Source organism: Perissodus microlepis, chromosome 14, assembly GCF_051167445.1.
Source record: "Perissodus microlepis isolate ML-2025 ecotype Zambia chromosome 14, ASM5116744v1, whole genome shotgun sequence".
Classification (NCBI taxonomy): domain Eukaryota; kingdom Metazoa; phylum Chordata; class Actinopteri; order Cichliformes; family Cichlidae; genus Perissodus; species Perissodus microlepis.
In genome coordinates, this window is record NC_140474.1 from 5,266,216 (window position 1) to 5,287,659 (window position 21,444).

At 43.4% G+C, this 21,444-nt stretch overlaps 1 protein-coding gene across 3 annotated transcripts; it reads left to right on the forward strand.

Moving 5' to 3' along the window:
- The first annotated feature begins 84 nt into the window (after nt 1–84).
- On the forward strand, nt 85–14,798 carry zc3h4 (zinc finger CCCH-type containing 4). 3 transcript variants are annotated; one of them, XM_084950077.1, is made up of 14 exons: nt 85–1,596; nt 4,981–5,272; nt 5,367–5,471; nt 5,576–5,780; nt 6,123–6,274; nt 6,558–6,651; nt 7,133–7,266; nt 7,374–7,487; nt 8,086–8,197; nt 8,728–8,837; nt 9,026–9,501; nt 9,953–10,275; nt 10,377–10,625; nt 10,856–14,798. In XM_084950077.1, exons 2-14 carry the CDS (start codon nt 5,033–5,035, stop codon nt 12,553–12,555), a joined length of 4,014 nt encoding a protein of 1,337 aa, XP_084806203.1. In that variant the 5' UTR covers nt 85–1,596; nt 4,981–5,032; the 3' UTR covers nt 12,556–14,798. The 3 variants fall into 3 exon arrangements, with proteins under 3 accessions (XP_084806203.1, XP_084806201.1, XP_084806202.1); XM_084950075.1 differs by having other exon boundaries at nt 85–409; XM_084950076.1 differs by having other exon boundaries at nt 85–409; nt 9,956–10,275.
- Nucleotides 14,799–21,444: the final 6,646 nt, after the last annotated feature.

Below are 21,444 nucleotides of genomic sequence, written 5' to 3' on the forward strand. Positions count from 1 at the left end.
ATTTACCCTGTAAATTTGCCATTCGTTGATTTCCGTGAGGAGCGTACGCTATTCGTCATGATGTCACTCTCGGGAAGGCCAGCCCCTTTTCTCCTTGGAGAAGACGGTCGGCCATTTTAGGTTCATCAGTCGTCATTTCACATCGCTACAGTAGGACGGAGAACGTCAGGACTCAATATTTCTCTTACAACTGTAGTGGAGAATTGCCTACTATGAACTGAAACTCTTCCTAAAATCAAAACAATTAGATCCTAGTGTGAAGTGACGCATAAGCCAGTAGTTTCCAGTGTCGAGTTGTAATTTTTTGCACCTCAATGTAGCTAGAGGAAATGGCTGTGGAAAGCATGACTGTCCATCCAAACTCCCCAACTACCAACCACGAACACAACAGTCTCCTGACTGACGAAAGGTCGAGTAATTCTACAGTCATATTTAAATGAAATTATTTATTTGTCCTGTGCTTTTACACAAAAAGCCCGGGGTTTCTTTTTCCTTTTTTTCTGTCAAAGGGATTAAATTCGCCTTTTCTGGAAAACGAGTACAGAGGTAACGCCATGTTGATACGACAACGCCAACTGGGAGGCCAAAAAAACTTCTGGGATAACGCTGTTCCCTGTGTTTTATTTACGTTTATCACAATCAACGAGCAATCGACTCGAGCCAGCCTGTCTCAAGGAAAAGAGATGAGGTTGAAACGGCTGATAAATCATACTTTAAGCGACCATACTTAACAATTCGACGATTGATCACGGCGCCTTGGTTAACTAATCACCCTCTCTTAAAAAACTTAACTAATTAGTTCAATTAATCGTGTGTGTTTGGTATCAGTAGCGATCACAGCGGTACAAGGAAAAAACAAACATTAAACTGGTGGGTTTTTTGCTAACGGTGAGGCCTACTCTCAGGCTAGCAGCGTTAGCATGTTAGCTGGTGTTACCAACGTATGCTGTTGGCAACAACAGAGAAAGGCTAAGCTAACGGCTAATACTTATGTTGACTGTGATTTTTAAGGTCGTCGATATTTCTAATGGCTGCTGTTTTTTAAGTAGCCCAACTTTAAGTTATTTGATCACTATCGTCGATTATTATCGGTTCAAATGCATTTGTGCCGTTGGCGGAGCGTAGCACTTAATTGCACCCTTGGCGTTACGCACTTAAAATTGTTATCGTCTCATTAATTGTAAATAACTCAAATAAGAAAAACCCTTTAGCTCCCCTTATGAACGCCCTCAAACATTTAAGTTTAATTGTCGTTAAATTTAGATTTTTTTCGTTTTACTGTAGTTATGGATGTATTTTAACTAACATGCCATTTTTATTCACAGTCGTGCCCACACTGACTCGTCCCCAACATCCCCCCGAAGTCCCCCCACCTCCCCCAAAATGTGTAAAACGTCTGCAAAGCATCCCAAAAGTGTTTAAAGTCAAACACAAAAGTTCCCTTCTCCACTATCCCCAGTTGGCAAAATTTGCTGTACCCGGTTGGTCCCCCACTTTCCAATCCCCACAAACTCCCACTTAGTGTCCCCGAAAGTTTAGCGAGAAGCTTTATTTTTTTGTTGTTTTGAGTGCAAAATGTGAAGAAAGCCCGTCACAGTAAGTATTCCCCATTTTAATCGTGGCCCTTTGTGTTTATAGAGTTAAGTTATGGAGTCGAATATTGAGCTAATAATGTGCCATAATGCATGGTAAACCATTTGATCCGGAATAATCATGTGCTCTGCTAAACCTAAGCTGTCTGGTAGGAGGTTTGTTTGGAGATTTTACACTTTGGATATAAATGGAAACTGTCTGGTGTAACTAACATGGCGAACTGATCATGCACAGGACTGGACTTTATTGTGCTCAGCTTACAAATAACAAAGTAAATAACAGTTTTTCCTCTCCACAGCTCTGTACAGCTAAGCTTGTTTTGGTAGTATAGAGTATGCTTGAATGGGGTTTGCTGTTTTATGTTATTCCCTAAATTAGGAAGCAGCAGGTGCTATGTGTGTGTATGGGGGTATTTCAGAATTGCAGGGGGGCCAACAGCTTGTGCCCATAGCGATTCCCAGCCACCCCCTATTCACAACAACCTGCCTCCACAATACAGCCAAATCCCTGTGCTATGAAAGGGAGCCCTCCTTTGTAACAGGTCTGTGCAATAATGCCAGTCATAAAGTAGGGGACTGAGTTTGTGGTGTTTGATTAAAAGCTGATAGCTTTTTTAGGACAAATCATCTTTTAGAGTCTGTTAAAGTGTTTTAGATAATATGTCAAAAATGGACTGGACTGGGTTAGTTGGTATCTGATACTGCGTGTCTTTCTACATATTTCCCGAGAGAATAAGTGTAGTTTAATTCTGGCTCATGGTCCCGAGTACCAAATATGAAGACAGATTTTGTAGTTTATTCTGGATTGTGTCTTGTGAGCAATCAGCAGATAACTGATTTTTTTTCTGGCAGTGAATCCAGGTTTTATGAGCCCATTTTTAATAAAAGTGAGAGTTTACTAGGTCATCTGTGGATATCTTTGCACTGTAAAACCTAAAAATCAGTCAAATCTGGAACAGCTACTAATGAAAGATGACCTTTGTACTCCTTGAAGCAGTCCCTTGGCAGGCTACATCTTGGTAGCAGCCAGGATTTGTGGTGGAAGTTGGACTTTGCTGGAGACAGTTTTCATTCTTTAAGCTAACGTGTTTGTGGCGTTCTCTTTTTTTTTAATAATATATTTGCTGTTTTGAGGGGAGAAATTGGGCTCTGATGATTAAGGCTGATTAATTTGCTTCCCCTGAGAAAGCTGGTGAGCTGAGGATGTGGTGCAGACTACACGTACAGTGGAGTTGACATTTTGCCTCAAAAGCAGATCAACTGTCTTCCACCACCTGCTCCATCTTAGCTCACTGTGGGCTCAGAGGAGGACAAAACCTGCCTTTGAGAGTCTGATACTGAATGGCAGTAGTCTTCTCAGTGAATCAGTTAACTCCTGTTCACATCATCCAGAGCTCAGACCTCTCCCTGACTGCTGGACACTGCTTGTCAGCCTACTTTGGGTGTTGGCCTTTGCAGGAGACACACAAGCGTCTTACTCAAATAGGGAGGTACTAATATTTTTTCTTTTCTTTGTTACTAACATTTTTGTGTCAACATTTTATGACGTGTGTCTTGCACAGTTTTGACGTAACAGAGTGCCACAGGGTTTTTCTTTTCCTTTTGTGGGCCGGCCCAGAAGTTGGCATCGATCTGGCTCCCTCAACTAAAAGCCAGTAGGAAGTTTCCACGGGCTTCTAGATTGTGGCAGGAAATGTGCTCTGTGGGAAATAAAAGTTTATGATAAATACATATTTTGTTCGGCAATTTAATCTGAGATTAAGACTCATTACTGCAGCACTCTGTTGCAAGTTCTTGTTGTTGTTTTGAGAGATGGCCAAACATAAACACGTTAAAGTACTCAACCTTCTCTGAGGTAGTCCTCAGTTGCAGCAGACATCAAACATCAGGAACTGTCTCTGTTTATTTTTCTTTCTACACCAGATGGATGTCCTTCATATTAGAAGTTAAAATACATTCAAAAGAGAAAAAAAAGGCCTTATAGGGTATTTTTTACCTCCGAATCCTTTTACTCTGGCAGTGTTCCAGCTGTGGTGGCTAAAATCTGTCTGCATATAGACAAAAACACAAACACTTGGCATATTGCGCAGACTTCCTTTGTGGTTACTTCTGCTGCTGTAGGAGTGATGATTGCATTTTATCTGTGTATGATAATACACGCACAGAGGCTCACGAGGTGAAAATACACCAGTATTGCTGTCGTGAGTGTTAATAATAGGAGCACAGTATTACATATACACATGACCTAATTTGAAGTCTGAAATTGTTCGTGCTCGTCACGTTATGAGATTAAATCCAAAGGAAAGCTGTTGATGCTTTCTGGAAGCTGTGTAGACGATGTAGAAAGTTCGCCTTGAATACACAGTATTTTAGTTCACCATTCAGCGTGTTTTTATCTATCCTTCTATTTGGATGACCTAGATAATATGTCAATAAGCAGCTGTGCAGTCCAACCTCACTGCAGGAGCGTTTGAGTTTGTTTTTTTAATCTTGAGTGCGATTATATATCCCTCCCAGTGTATGCATAAAGTGTTGTGTTTGACATTTTAGTGTTGCCTTCACCTGGCTTATACGATTGAAAGGTCATCCTGGGCTGATTCTTATGGCAGTCCCAGGTACTTATTATGTGCAGTCTTTACAGGAATGCATGTGTATACAAATACAAAATCATTAACTTTAACATCAACCTGCCATAGATTTCAAATTCTGCAGTTAAATTTACATTTATCCATCTAACGGTGTGACAGACGGTCCATCAGAATACACCGTATAACCTTGTAAATCTTCAGCATCAGAAATTTTCCTGGCAGAAAGTGGTACGTGCTACAGATTAATAGTCTCTTTTAGAATTATATACAACCATCAGCTCGTGTTTCATATCACAGTCACATGGCAGCAGTGTAAGCAGAGACCCCCAGACCCCCCCAGCCAGATCCTCCAGCTCTCCAAGGGGACACGGAGGGGTTTCTGAGCCAGTTGAGAGACATGATCTCTCCAGCATGTCCTGTATCTATCCCAGGGTCTCCTCTCAGCGGCATACCCAGGATACAAAAATACAACAAACAGTAAACAAGGATCTAGATTAATTTGACCGATAATTTTCTGAAAAGTCTGAAATCGCAACGGCTCAAACGTGAAAAAATGGCACCATCTATGATATTAGCAGCAGATTATGATCGATGACTCGTTCTTGAATTGTGCATGTATTCCTGTATCTTCAATTTTTAAATTCGCCGAGCCTCTGTACTCGTTTTCGCCGATTTACCCCCAGCTGCGTGTATAAAGTCATTCTTGCTTCCTCCTCTTTGTTTGTATAAATTTATTGTGCATTTATCTTTGTAAAATTTTGTGACCATAATATTAAAGATGGCTTTCTTTTCATATACAGGGCAGAAGATGGAGAGCTGGAGGAGGGTGAGTTGGAAGATGATGGGGGAGAAATGGAGGAGGAAGAAATGGCAGGAGGTGTGTCAGCAGTCGGTCCAGGTGGAGACGGTGAAGAAGTGGGTGGAGGTGAAGGAGGCCACGATGGGTCGGCGGAGCGGCCTCGGCGAAGTAGGGAGCGCCACGCTAGCAGCGATTCAGACGACGAGAGAGCCCACCGTCGTAAGAGGAAGCGGAAGAAGGAGCGGGAAAGAGAAAAGAGGAGGTCCAAGAAGAAACGCAAATCACGACATAAAGTAAGAATTGTAGTAAGCGCAGAGATGAAAACACCCTTGTTTTCTGGCTTAACCCAAAGATATCAACTCTAACATTTGTCCCTTTTTCTCTCAGCGTCATGCGTCCTCGGATGATGACCACTCAGACTACAGTGATGAGTCTGACTACAGTCCCAGTGAGAAAAGGAAATATAGAGAGTACAGCCCCCAGTACGGTTCTGTAAGTCTGAAAAGAAAACTTTCCCAACACACGTTACGTGTCCATAATATAATGTGAACATTATGAAAGTATTCTCAGTTTATCAATGTCTTATCTCTCTCTAGTCTCGTGGGAGCTACGGTGGCTCAAAGAGGGGTGGTTACATGAAGATGGAGAAACAGGGTTACGGAGGTTACGATGACTACGAAGATGACAACTTTGAGGGAGAGGAAGATGAAGACATGGGGGATGACGACTACGATGACTTCGCCAAGGAGCTCAACCAGTACCGAAAGGCCAAGGAGGGAGGAGGCGGCCGTGGTGGGCGAGGTAATTTCACGGCAGTTTGAAAAATAGACTTTTTAAACATATTCTGCTGTATGCTAAATATTTGCTCAGCTGACAAGTCAACACGGTTTCATAGCAAGACTGTACACGGAAAAATTAAACCTAAGATCCAACGTTGTGACAAGGCCAGCCGTCTTTTCTGGGGATGCTTTCAAAGTTCACTATTTTACCTGCACCACAGTTGAATTTGCACTCGAGCATATTTGCATACATACACACATACATACAAGTTCTTTTATCAATACAAATTTCACCGATAAGTTGCTGACAGGTGGTGTCCCACTTTTGTAGCTTATTCTTACTTCTCTCTTTGTCTTTGTGCAGGGGCCAGAGGTCGTATGAAGAACCAGAGAGGCCGTGGATTAATGAGAGGAGGGAGGAGGGGAAGAGGAGGAGGCAGAGGAAGAGGAGGGCGAGGCGGAGGAGGAAAGATGGGAGGAGATGATGATGGAGACGGCTACGGAGATGAAATGGAGGTGAGGATTAGAGCTCAGAATAAAACCCATTGTCTTTTGCTTTGGTCAAAGTTTAGAAGGCAAAAATGTTTCCCTCCTACATTTCCTGTGTTTTGTGTGTGTGTGCAGTTGTTTAAATATACTGGAAGTGTGCCAGTAAACAAAGACCACATGGAGCAATAATTTACTTCAGAAAACGAGCCTGATCTGGCTTAGACAAACATACAACTTCTGTTCTATTTATATTTTGCTCCAAGTTCACGAAGAGTCAGTTAAATGACAATAATAATCCCTGTCCTTACAGTATGGAGATGATGACTACGACATGGGTGATGATGACTATGATGACTACTCGAAAGAGCTCAACCAGTACAAGAAGTCCAAAGACAGAGGCAGAGGTTTGTTTTTCGTCTCTAATTTCTTGCAGAAATCTAAAGTTTCCTTTTATTTAAATTTGACCTACGTTGTTTGTTTTTTCTTGTTTTCATATATTATTGAGATAATTGTGTGTGCACATATTAAATATGGACAAAGACTCAAATAATGCCATCAGTGTATGTGCAAGTGTTTCTGTGAGCCAAAAACTGAGGTACCAGACTGTTCTAAACACTCAGTTTCAGTATTTCTTTTAAAATCTTTCATCCTGTTGATGTCGTAGAAGCTAAATGTCCATACTATGGCACACAGCTCTAGCTGAGCACTGAAGCCCCACATGCTGTTCAAACCTGTTTGTGAGGCCAATCAGCAGAAAGTTGCATTAAAGGGACGGTTAAGGGAACTAAAATGGCTAAAACTAGGATTTATGCAAAATTAATGGGGAAATATATCCTTTTTTTTGCCCAAAAGTTCACTCACACTGTCTCTTGATTTCTCCACCAGGTGGTAAAGGCGGCCGCGGGCGAGGCAGAGGTAAAGGAGGGCGTGGCATGATTAGAGGAGCAAAGGGTCGAAACAGAGGGAGAGGAAGAGGAGACATGGGGAATGATGATGACAACGGAGACATGGACAACGGGGTAAAACTTTCATAATTATTATGAGCTCAGCCTAAAGCGCCCTGATCTGGTAACAAACTGGACAGTACAGCTAATTTGTATTTGCTTGTTGTGTGCGGTGGATTCAGGATGGTGTTGGAGGTGATGGACCGGGAATGGGGAGGAGGAATCAGAATGAAAAGCACCAGGACAAGAAAGGAAAGGCCATCTGCAAGTACTACATCGAGGGGAGATGCACTTGGGTAGGATGGCACAAATATCAATAATATGTATTATTAATGCTCTTTTATTGTATACATACAGTTAAGTTCACTTTTCAAAGTGCACATATACAAATTTTGTATTACATTAGTTCCAATCGGACATGTGCTCATCTCCTTTGAGGTTGCATTAGGAAGGGCATCCGGCGCACATCTCTGCCAAATCAAACATGCAGAGTTGTCCGCTGTGCTGAAAGTAACTTTCTAATAGTTTTTCATGATTTCAGACCTCAAACGCAAACACATTTTTAAAATAGTATTTTAGAGTTTTATAAAGATGTTTTAGAAACAAATTTACACTCAACTATACTGTTTAGCACACTAGCTACCTCCTGACTGGATAAAAATATAACTGTTTCCAGTGGAAATTTCAACGTTTGGTGCCAGGAATCTATAGCTTAATGCAAATATTATAAAAGGTTTTATACTAACATAAACTCTTACAGCAGCATGTAATAACCACAGCTGCAAGATGCAGAGGAAATGTCTGCTGTGTTGTTTATTTTGGTCTACAAATTATCTGTGGGCTGCTGTCTCAGCCCTGACATCCATAACACACACTTTTTTTCCCATACAACAGGGCGACCACTGTAACTTCAGCCATGACATTGAGCTGCCAAAGAAGAAGGAGTTGTGCAAGTTCTACATCACTGGATTCTGTGCCCGAGCTGACCACTGTCCTTACATGCATGATATCCTTTGCTGTTGACCACATGGAGAGCCTATTTATCAGTATAGATAAGGCAGTCTGGAGTTGTGGATCAGAACCAGTTTTTCCAATCAAATTAAACTTGAATCTCTGACTAGTAAGTCAAGTTAAGAGTCAAGCTGGCAATATTTACCAGTATGAAGTTGCATAAGTGAAATCAATCCAGGGTTTACACCAGTTTATTCTGATCCCAGCGGGCCACCAGGCCAAAGTTGACCCCTTGCTCGATATGTGCGCCAGTGTTTTGTTTCAGGGTTTGTTTGTTTTTTAAAAGCTCCAATCGTTAAAATGACCATTTAGTTTTCATATTAGTTTTAACAACCATTAACACTATGAAGCAAAGATGAACTAGCAAATTGTTATATCCAATAATCAGGGTAAATGTACTGCTGTATGTGAGTGAGGTTAAATGTGATGCAGTGCTGTATCAGTCGTCGTACCCACTTTGTCTGATAACTATGTTGACACAACTGATAATGTGACACGAGTGTTTCTCCTTGACTCCTGTGCTACGTGAATTCCCCTGTAAGCTGTTCCACACCACAGGGAAGTGTGTCAATGGTGACGAGTGTATGTTCTCCCACGAGGAACTCAATGATGATACTCGGGAGCTGCTTAACAAGGTAGGAACCTCCGACCTCGAAGACAGTCACCTCGTTTATTTTCTGTAAACTCTCACAATATTAAGTGTATATAAGTTTTGTCACTCGCACAGTCTGCCAGTTTAAGTTGACAGACTGTTGTTTTTGTTTGCCTTCAGTTGTGTTTTTTTTAAGATTCACCCAGCAGAGTATTTTTCTTGGTTTTGTAGATGCTGGCAGAGGATGCAGAAGCTGGAGCTGAGGACGAAAAAGAGGTGGAGGAGCTGAAGAAGCAAGGAATTAACCCGCTTCCTAAGCCCCCTCCTGGAGTCGGCCTCCTTCCAACCCCTCCCCGGCCTGTTCCTGTTGAAACCAACACAGGTGGTGTGGATTTTGCTGGGCCTCCAGCTGGTGACTTTGGGGGTCTTCCTGGACCTAATCAGGTGCCCATAGCTGTCAAAGGTCCCCCAGGACCAGGGCCTGTTCCTGTCCCTGGTCCCTGCGTCGGTCCACCTGTCCACGGTCCTGATGGAAGTCCCTTCCAAGGTGGCCCGCCGAATCCCCCTGGCCTTCCTCCTCCTCCCCACATGGGTCCCCCACCTCCTGCTGGTGGAGGAGGAGGAGGAGGCATGGGGAAGAAGATCCCCTCGTTGTTTGAGATTAAAGTTCAGCCCACAGGACAGCTGGCCCAGAAACTCGCAGTTAGGTAAGAGATCGGAAATGCAAAGAATTAAAGAGAGTATTTGTATAATCCGCATCCTGACTTTGTCTGTAAGAAGATCCAAGTTCTCAGTTTTTGGAATGTAGGAATACCGTCTGAGGTTTTTACTCTGAGAACTGAAAATGTTTTCTGAACATCTGTGAAACTGCTTTAAGGCTGAGAAGCAGCTGCTTAGATTCACAACAGCTCAAAGGTTCCTCCCAAAACCTGCGGGCCCTGAGTGTTGAGTAGACAAAGGATTTTCAGTGCAATAATTATTTTAGTGTTTGGTTATTGGTTTTGTCAGACTTCTAGGAAATGCACAACTAGCAGAGAGAATAATGTGTAACAGGAACTAGTATCTACATTTTTTTAATTAACTCTAAATAATTTAAAAAAAAGTTTGCTTTGAGAGTCACTATCCGAATTCTAAATCACACTCCCGCTTTTGTATTAGAAGCCAGGCCCCCAGTACCAACCAGGGTCAGACCCCAACACCTGGACCTCAAGGGCCCCCTGGTGCCCCTCCTCCCAGATTCCCTGCCCCTCCAGGTATGATGCCCCCTGACATGCAGAACATGGGCCCCAACCTTGGAATGAACCAGGGCCCTCCCAACATGGGACCCGGTGGACCACCAATGATGGGAGGATTTCCACCAGGAGAAGGCCCTCCACATGGAGGTGCTATGCCTCCAGGTCCTCCTCAGGGAGGAGGAAACTTCTACAATAACTTCTACAATCAGCAAGAGGGTATGAAGATGGAGGGTGTGGTTCAAGAAGGTGAGATCATTTTATACTAAATACCAAAATAGAGTTGGAGCAGCTTACTTCAAACAATAGTGGCTCTTAAACTTATGAGAATGTTGTCTGTTCCCTATCAGGTGACAGTTACCAGGGCTTTTCCGGTATGGACGAGAGAGGAGGCACAGGAACATTTGGAAATCAGTCAGGCAACCAGGAAGGCCCTGCTAATGGAGCCACAGCCAATCAGGGGGGGATTTCTGTGCCTGACTTTCTGCCACCTGCTCAGCGCGTCCTCTTCATGAGGATCCAACAGAAGCAGCAAGAGGAAGAGGAAAGAGCTCGCAGGATGGCTGAGGGAGGAGCAGAAAAAAGCAGAGACACTGAAGGTAGAGGAACAGCACCTGCATCTGTGTATAAATGATTCCTGTGGCATAGTGAGATGTAGCATCCTTTGCAAGTATTCCTCTTTCCGTATGACTGTCTAAAAACAGGAGAAACCTGTAAAACCAAAGACTTAAGACTTAAAACCATTTTGTGTGTAACAGAAATGAGATGGAGGTGATCCTTTCAGTGATTGCTTAGAGTTGACCAAAATGTCAAATCCCTCTTTTCCCAGGTGACTCAGGGAACTGGTATTCTAGTGAGGATGAGGATGGCGGTGGTAGCGTGACTTCCATCCTGAAGACCCTCCGTCAGCAGACCCAGGCTCCTCAAAAATCTGACGGGCATCCGAGCGACCCACGCCTTGTGAAAGCCTCTCCTTCCCACCCTCCGGCTCGCCCAGCAGACCCCCGCTTAGCTCGGGATCCACGCTTGGCACGTGCTGCTGAGTCAGCTCAAATCTCTGACCCCACCCACTCCACACTCGCTCCATCGTCATCTGGACCACCTGCAGACCCCAGGCTAGCTAGGCTAGCTGCTGCTGCCTCAGCAGGATCTGCCTCCCATTCGCCTCCAGCTGCTAAGCCTGAACCTCCCCTGGTCTATAAGCCCCCTCCGCTCACGACCCCGGCAGTGGATGAGGAGGAGACTGAGCGGGTTCTACGGGACAAGCCCGTGCCGATTCCTCTGGATCCGCTCATGGGTATGGCTCTGAAAGACCCACGTTCCCAGTTGCAGCAGTTCAGCCACATCAAGAAGGATATTGTTCTTCACATGCCAGCCTTCGCTAAAACCATCACCTGGTCTCCTGAAGATCTGCTTCCGCTCCCTATTCCCAAGCAGGACCTTCTTCCTCTACCCCCAGGCATCCCTCCCGTGTCCACCCTTGACTCACGTCTGTCCCGCGGTCAGCAGCAGCAGTTACACACGCCACTCTCTCACTCGCAACCTCCTTCCGTACAGCCTCCTCCTTCCTTAGACGCCCCTGCTCCCTCCTCCTCAGCTTCTACCCTCCCAGAATTTGAATTTCTGTCTCGCATCCTGAAGAATGTTAACTCCAGCACGTCCCAGACTCCTTCTCCTCCTCATTTACCCACACCCCCTACCACTATGCCAGTTATGGGTCAACCTCAGTCCATGCCTGCAGCTTCTATAGAAAAGCCTGTTGACCCCCGTGTTGCCCGCAAAGTCCCCTCTGATCCCCGTCTCCAGCCACCGAAGTCGGCACTGAAGCAGCCATCAGAACCTGTGCCCCCTCCGTCCACATCTCCTGCACCAACATCTAGTTCTTCTCCACCTGCCATCGCTCCCTATGACCCACGGCTGCTCTCCTCAGTTGGGGCAGGGCGCAGTGTAGGGGCCGGGACACAAGGGGGTGCCAGTGTGCTGAGCAGCATTAGTCTGTATGACCCTCGGACTAACAAACCAGGCAGCCCTGGTACCAGCAGTGGCTCTAACAACTCGCCTAACTCAGCCAGCCAAACTGAGTCCAAACTCAGTGACCCCACAACGAGTAAACCTAAATCCAAGGAGCCCCTCTTTGTTCGGAAGTCTGCGTTGGACCAACCTGAGCCAGAGAAAAGTACAGAGCAAGGCACGGATAGATACAACAGCTATAACAGGCCCCGGCCCAAACCTGCGCCCTCACCTAACTCCACAGCTCAGGGCGGGGCTGCTGCAGCTGGGGTGGCTGCAGCTGGAGGTCAGGGTGCTCCTGGATCTGCTGCAGACCAGGGGCCCGCAGGGGTCCATAACCTACCAGTATCCTCTTTATTTGGTGTTGTGAAGCAGGCTAGTAAGCCTGGCGGGACAAGCAGCCCCTTTGGAGGAAACAGCCCTGCACAGTCTGATCAGGCGGCCACAGAGCAGGACAACGGCTCCCTGAAGGAAGTTTTCAAAGGCTTTGACCCCACAGCCTCTCCCTTCTGCCAGTGACACTGATCCTGGGACCCTGACGCCCCAGATGTGGCAGCTGGGTGTGGGTTGTTTCAGGTTTTTGGACACTGAAAATGTCAGTGAAAAGAGAAACGTGCACTGCGGCAACTGCCTGTAAGACGAGTTTTGATAAGATTGGCAGCAGACATATTACACACAGACACACACACACACCCAAACACAGTGTTTCAGATTCTATAAAAGACTCTCGGGTAGCATTTAAAGTTTAAAGTGAAATCTCTATTTTAAACAGACTTATTGATGTATAAATAGATGTATTCTCTCATCTCAGTGCTTAATGAAAATGATTATCCTGACAACAGAACACATTTATATGGAATGAAACTTTAAGCATCACATGTGTTTAAATCTCCTTTTATTTAAGTTTCTCACATCCTTCTGTTTCATATTTCTTCTCTTCTTAAAGCTGATGTGCTCGTGTATATATGCATATTTTCTGGTTAGTTACAGATGGCTGTGCTCTTTGTAACAAATTAAAAGCTTTTTTTATATCTGGTTTTCCCAACAATATATTGTTTATTTTTGGTGTTTCTTTAAAAAGAATCAAGAGCACTGAGGCAACTTACTTTACACCTGTCAAAAACTAAATGCCCTCCATATCACTGCCTTTGCTTTCATCCACTGTCCTCTGTCTTTGGCGTCAAATCAAACTAAAGCATATTTTTTTTCTTTCCACGTTACTTTTTTTTCTGCAGAAATGACTGAAATGGTCTTTATTCTACTTAAATGCTTTTTTAAGTATTTTTCTACTCCTTTGCACTGTCAGCTTGTGTCTCTGAGGCTTGTATTTATATTTTGAGTGGCTGTAACCCTTCAGGCTGTTCATGTACAGCTCCATTTCAGGTGTTTAGCTCTTACAGGTGACAGGCTCTTTAACCACTACACAACCGTTGAAGCCCCTAATTCTCACAGATTTTGCCTTTACTCCAGTCTTGTTGCTGTGAGGAGAAACAGACTTTCACTTGAACATTTATTTTTATCGGTTTGTGAATATGGAGAGCACTTAAGCTCTAGTTTCCGTAAAGCTTAAGGGGGCGTTAGGAAAAAGCAGGAAACAGGTTTAGCTGCTCAGACTGATGACTGACTGTCACTTCGCTCTCCATTGGCACATTTAGGTAGCGGTTAGTTATCCATTGAATCATGTCCTTTTATCTCTGCTGCCAAAACTGGTTTTGTCAAAGTTATTTCCATGTATTTCCTCCTAATTACATTCGAATTTGGACCACTGAATTAAAAGTCATCTACATCTCAGCGTTTAGTTTCTTTGTTTTGTTTTATTAGCTGTTCTGAATAGAGAAGTTTTCTGCCTTGCATTCTCAATTGAAACGCTTGGCTGGTGGCACCATGACAATCATAAACTACATTTGGACCTAAAATTCAGATGACTTGTACATGTCGCATTCATCTGTGCCCCCTCTGCTTTTCATCTGAACCATGCCAACCAAAATAAATGAAACAAACTAAAAAAAAGTTTGAAAAAGTGGACGTGTAATTGTGGAAATGTTCACGGTTTGGACTCGCAGCTTAGATGAGAGTGCAAGTCTTCTCTCCAGAACGTCTGCCATAAACACCATGAACTGTGTGAATTAGAAGTGAATCCAGCGTCTGAATCAGGGTGAGGGAAAGCGGTTGTTCCTGTTTGTTGTAAGGAGGGAGCGGTTTCATTGCCAGTCTCGTTGGTGAATCTGTACGTGAGCGGTCAGTTGTGGCGGGTTCAGATGTTTTTGACCTCCAGAAAGTGAAGATTGTACAACAGCTCTCAGGATCGTGTTCGTCCGTCTTGTGTATAAACGTTTTAATTTATTTTTTTATACTTGAGTAAATATACTTCCTCACTTGTAAATTTTGAGCTGAGTCATTTTGTATGTCAGAGATTACCACTCACCTCAGTGGGGCGTTGGCGTGCTGCAGCTGTGTGAGGAGAGGAAAGACGTTCACGTCTGGTTTTGTGTATGAAGATTCAGATAAGAAAAATTCACTATTGTGTCCTCCTCCCTGCCAGTCCATTTAAAAGCCTGTCAGGAGGCTGAGTGTCAGCTATAGCAAGTGTGAAAGTTGTTTGTTTTTTCCTTTATGGATTTCTTTTTATTGTTTGGTTCCTTTTTTTCCTCACTATGTAAATTTGACCAGTATCCAGTTCCCGTCTTTGGAGGAGTGGAGTTTTCTAACTGTACACTGTAGGTGAGGTTGTAAGTATTTAAATAAAATTAATACATGATCAACCAGTTTCAAGTATTTCCTGTGTTGTCAGTACCTCGGATGATTCATTTGACGCATTTTTGTTTTCTGTCAAAGTCTCTAAGTAATTCATTGAAGTCACGATTGTTCAGCCGGATGAAGGTTGTGACCGCTGAGCTGTCTGTCTGCGTCTCCAGTCAGATCACAGATTATCTAAAAACGCCCTTTGGCCTGCTTTTCAGATGTATTTTTCACAAGCAGGCTGTCATTTTTTTTTATCTTGTTCTTTTATATATTTAGACCTGAACCGTGCAGTTCTTGGCTCGGCCCCTGTGGATTTGGATCAGTACCTCAGCAGCACACAGGCTGTTTCCTGGTTAAGTACGATCCACTACTGACTCACTTCCTGCTACCCTCCCATCCTGCAGCGCTGGCTCCAGGAAGACAAACTATTCATCCCGAACCTCAAAGGTTTCCTATCACACACGCGAGCGCACATGTTCTCCTCTGCCAGTTTGGTTCTACGTGTTGTACCCGCCTGTGACCTTCAGCACAGTACAACACAATGTTATACAAGGTTATCCAATAGCTAATTAAAATGATTATTACCTTTATTTAATTAGGAAGTCTCAGACATTAAATCTCGTATGTCTTCCTTGGCCAAACGAAGTAACGTAAAACACCAAATCTACAACATCATAAATTCAACTTTAAATTCTAAGGTTTTAGAAATTGGAAAATATTAATATTGTCTAAAGATTAGGTAGAAACAAAGTATGACATTACAAAATTATTTAACAAAAACTACAGGGCAGTGATTATCAGTTGTACACTACTTTTTGTAAGGCGTTGGACATACATGGAGTCGGCAAATGTCTCAGCAAATTCACCCCACGGTGATGTTCAGGCCTCGGCTGGCATGTCAGTTTGAAAGTTCATGACGACAAAATTATAAAAAGAATGAACAAGTGGGGCTTGTTTGGATGTGTTTCCAGCTCACGTTTGCAAAGTTGTATCTGAACAAACCAAAAGACTTCAGGAGCACGGCAGACCAAAGTGGAGATGTTTGACAATGATGCACAGCATCAACTAAAGAACCCAGAACATCAGCACAAACACCTCAAGCCAACTGCCAGCACGCTGTTGGAGGGGTGATGATTTGGGCTGGTTTTGCAGCCACGAGGCTTAAGCACCTTACAGTCACCGAGTCGACAGTGAACTACTCTGTTTACCAAAGTAATCTAGAGTGAAATGTGAGGCCGTCTGACAGGTTGGTTGCTCTGCTCTGCAGAAGGACAATGATCCCAAGTGTGTGCAGAACCCTGTGGAACAACGTTTTAGAAGTCAAGATTTTTCATTCTTGACAATAAAATATATTTCATGGTAAGACAGCTATGATTTAAACCATTGTATTGTTTTATCAGAAAATATTTTAGCATGGTTATAAATAAAAATATCATAATTTAATGTGACAAAGCGCTTTTAAAACTCTGTAAAGACTGCCCTGATTAGGTCACATTTATCTTTGACTTGGGTCTTTCTTAATTTGGCCTGAGGAGGCTGTGGTGCAGATGTTTATCAAAATTTGGGACATCTGCACGTGAACTGCCTTCAATAAACTTTGGTTTGTATTGTAATATCTATTCTCAACTTTTTCTCCATTATAATTTATTTATAAAACATTAAAACAGCTAAATAGGTTTACATTTTTAGTAATGACAAAACTGAAAGTAAAGTAAAGACAGTCTGGAAAATCCACTAAATTTAAAACAAACAAAAAAAAGAAATCACAAAAACGTTCTTCACTCTTCAGCACAGCTGAAGTTTTCCAGATAAGATCCGTGGGATGGAATATGGTGATCCAGACTTCCGAGAACATGCAACCTCATTGCTGAAATGGGGAAATATGGAGCGCTGTCATCTGCTTTTAGTATGATGCATTGGGTTTTTTTGTATTGTTAAGTAGATGACCTGTACTGATAGTGGTGTTTTCCCAGAGTTCCCTCACACTCTGAGTTGTGCGTTCGGCGTATCTGTTATCAGTAATCTGCTTAGCTCCCTGTTCGGGGAAACTACCTGTGGTGAGAGTATATTTAGAAGACGTGATCCTCTTAGAGGACGACTTCAGCTTGGATTTGGACTCTGATGGTCTGTGAGCCGCAGTGCTCGCAGTGCTGGTCCTGCGCCTGTGAGAAGGGTGTCGTTGGTGGCCAGGCTGAACTTTCAATCTCCATTCACAAGATCTCTTATGTCTCTCTCTTTTGTGCCCGTCTGTCTCGCTATCATGAGAGTCTCTAAAAAATTCCCACATGCTGCACGCTGAAGAGTGGAGGACACAGATGTTAAAGGACTAAAGGGATTTATTGCACCCAGAGGACTGGGAATTACTATTAAAGAGCTTCTTTGCTTAAACAATTAACCAACTAATCCCATCATCTGCGTCAAATAAAAGAACATATTATTGTCCTGTGGTCGTTTTCTCTCCCAGGCGCCCACGCTCTCCAGACAGGGAGTCTGTCTGTCTCTGTGAGCTGCTTGTTGGAAGCTGATTCAGATAAGAGTGTCTGTTAATGCCAGAAATACACAAATGTAAACTCCACCTCTCATTTCTCCTCTTTGTCTTATTATTATGTTGGGACAGCCAAGCTGATCATTTGAACACAACTGCCAGAAAGTCTTTCTGAACTCTGTGAAAACTGCGACCGAAACCTGCAGCAGGTCCAGCTCAGAGACTTATTAGACGTTATTAGGCTTATTTTTAATCCTCGTGTTTGGCAGGAAAGTAGGAACTGTGTGCGCTGAACCAAACAGAGCAGCAAAGAAAATGCCACATACATACATAGTTCTGTTCATTACCGTTAGTAGCACACGGTAGTAGTTTTTATCCACAATACACACAAAAAAACCTCAGATGCTGTGTTGTAACCTGATTAAAGCTTATTTTAAATAAATTAAATAACAGACTCAAACTTTGACCTGATTCATAGCCGTCTTAACTGAAATCCTAATCCCACCGGATATTACTTTGTTGTTTTGATTGTTGTGTAAACAAGCGCTAATAACTGTTATATGCTGGTTATGCCACATATTCCAAAACCATGTACAAATGTGGAAAGCCTTCACTGACACTTGAACCTGAGCTTATCACACAAACAACATTTGGTTGGCGAAACGTGACCTTTTACATCTGATTAAGGATTCAATGACACGTAACACTAAACTGCTGAAAAATATAAAGAAACAGCAGATCTCAATGGGGAAAATCAGACTGTATAGATATACTGACTGGATAATGTGTTTTGAATCTTTCCATGACGATGATTTATCATGGAATGACTTATTTGATGGAAATGAAAATGATCAGCCTACAGAGGGCTGAATTCAAAGACACTGGACAATCTGAGGTGTCGCATGGACCAAAACATAACGTCCCTGAGGTGTTCTATTGGATTTAGGCCAGACATTGTCGTGGACCAGGAGGAACCCTCTGCACAGCTTCTCTAGACCCTTTAATGTTTGTCACGTGTGCTCAAGGTAACCCTGCTGTCATGTGTGAAAAGCACAGGACGCCAGTGGTGCACCTGGTAATTCTGGTATTCTGTGGCAAATGCAAGTCGGGCTCGATGGTGCTGGGCAGTGAGCACAGGGTCCACCCTCGTGAAGTACGCTTCTGATTGTTTGGTCAGAGACATTCACACCAGCTGCATTTTGTAGCTCTGGCAGTGCTCATCCTGTTCCTCCTGTCACTAAGAAGCAGATACTGGTCCCGCTGACTGGTTAAGGATCTTCTACGGCTCTGCCCAGCTCTCATAGAGTAAGCACCTGTCTCCTGGAATCTCCTCCATGCTATTGAGCTTGGAGACACAGCAAGTCTTCTGGCATCGGCTTGTATTTATGTGCCATCCTGGAGGAGTTGGACTACCTGTGCATCCTCAGCAAGCATGTGCCTGTAGGGTCCAGGTATCACCTCATGCTACCAGTAGTGACCATGACCCGAGTCAAATGCAAATCAAGTGAAATAACAGTCAGAAAAGATGAGAAGGGAATAAATTTCTGTGTCCCTCACCTGTAAAATCATTCCTGTTTTGAGGTTTGTTCCATTGTTGCCCTTCTAGTGCAGCTGAAACTGATTAACAGCGCCCTCTGCTACTTACCGACCAGATCGGTATCCCAGAAGTTTAACTGACGCTGATTAAAACCTGTTCCTTTAATTTTTTTGAGCTAATGTTAATGCTATGTGGTCCGTGTGATCAGTAGTGTAACAGCCAGTTGGGAATGTTTCAGACTGACCATATTAGGCCTCATGTAATGCGTTTGTGGGAGGAAATGTACAGAAAATGCAGGAAACGATAAAAAGTTCAAACGTGTGGAATGTCCCTTTAATGTTATTTTTATGTGCTGAGGAAAAAAACATAAAATCAAACGTTTAATTTGTTAAAGAATCAAGTTCAGGTTTGATGACACTGTCTCTGTGGTAATATCAGGACTCTTTATTGTGCTTTGGGTAGAAATGATGAGAAACCCTGAAGGTGAGCCATGAATCTGTTTCTGCTGAGGCATGTTGCCAGTTTGTGACCTCTACACAAACTGGCAACATCCCTCAGCAAACCGCACCTGGTGGGATACAGCAAATTGATATCCAACTGAGTTTAACACCTCTATTTTCTGCTGATGCTTTCTGCAAACATCAGCTATTTTAAAAACATATTTTTGTTTACAGTAATTAAAAGTCTGAATCCTTCTTGAGGGAATCAGACTTACAATGTATCAAATCATATGATCGATCCCTTAAAGTCTGACGTATTTGATCCACCAGGAATCAGATTAACACGAGTTCTGCAACGACTTTTTTTGGTTGGAGATGGTGAAGGAATCGTGACCGGTTCTCCTGCATGAGAAGAAAAGTCGAGAACAGGAGGCTCCCTTCTGTGTCAGCTCCACCTGCTGCGTCACAAGGATTTTCTTTAAAACTCGCCTGGTGCCACTTCTTGCATCTTCTGTTACTGTGCTGACTCCACCCATCTGGTGCTCCAGAAAATGTAAGCGCACAGCTACACCCGATGAGTTTCACACAGCCTATCGTGACGTCAAAGACCCTAAGAACAAATGATTTCTGAGAGACTCTGACAGCTAAAAGACTTGGCAGTGTTCACTGTGGCCTTCAGCTGCAGAGTTTCTGATGAATAGATCAGCAGTGTGAGGTTGGGATGAACAAACTGACATCACTGTGCTGGTATGTATCTGTTCAACATGTGACTGGAGCCTTTGTGGAAGACACATGCTTGTGCCTGTGCACATGAGTGCCTGTGTGTGTTCCTATAGATCAGCCTCACAGCTCAGTATCTGTGTTGTATCGGCCTTCGTGTGTGTGGCTGTTTGTATTAATCATCATTTCACTTACAGTAAATGCAACCCTGAGATCATTTTTTGTGACAGTGTAGCAAAGGGTGAGTTTGATATCAAACTCATCTGGATTAGATAATCTTGACCAGAATGAACCCTTTCTACTGTAGACTCACTCTCCCTTTAGTTATCTGCAATAAGCCTTGGCTGCTGGGGGCTTCCCATGATGCACCGAGTGTTTCTTCTTCAATCTCCTATTTGTTTATACACCATGTTGTATTCGATCATTAGTTATTACTAATCTCTGACTCTCTTCCACACTGTTTGTGTTGCCCTTTTGCCCTCCCTCACCTTCGATCGTTCACTGCAGATGGCCCCGTCCCTCCCCGAGCCTGGTTCTGCTGGAGGTTTCTTCCTGTTAAAAGGGAGTTTTTCCTTCCCACTGTCACAAAGTGCCTTCTCACAGGGGGTTGGTTGAATATTGGTTTTTTTAAATTATTATTAAAGGGTCTTTAACTTACAGTACAAAGAACCTTGAGTGCTGGAAATACTCACTGTATGTTCTGATTGAATCACCTTGAATGAACGCGACATGTGGACGAAAGAAACCCTGCAATTCTGCATGTTTTCATGCAGAATTGTGTTACTTCTGGACCACACCGTCCATTTCAGCCAATTCCTACCAACGTCAGCTGATGGCTCAGCTGATACCCTTCAACATATCCGATTGGTAGACATCATACAGGTGGAGCTGTTCAAGCTGCTTTAAGTGTAATTTATGGTTCCACAAATGTGTCTGTCTGCATAAGTGTGTCTGTTTGTATAGTGAACGTGAAGCTACTTTGCAACCCACCTCCTCCCTGGATGCCATATCTGACTTGTTGCCACTGAGGCCTGCTCTGTTCGGTGCTGGGATCTTAATGCTACTTTCGGACTCACGCTTTCCACATGTGCACATGGAAAAACAGAATCATGCATGTATGCAGATGGAAATAACGACGTCCCTTTGACTACAGTGGTCCTGATGTTTTGGTTGCTTCTGTATCTGTCTGTGAAGCCTCCACTTAGATGTTTTTAAAGACTGCTGGATTATTATGGAGACCTTTAGACCCCCCAGAGTGTCGTGGGAACTCTGCTCCTGATGCTGTCAGGGATATCTAACTGGGACTTGGACTTTACAGGCGGATAATGTGAGATGATGAAATCAACAGCTGATTGATTTAACACATTATCTGAAAAACCAACCAACCAACCAACCAACCAACCAAACAAACAAACAAACAAACAAACAAACAAACAAACAACCAAACAAACAAACAAACAAACAAACAAACAAACAAACAAACA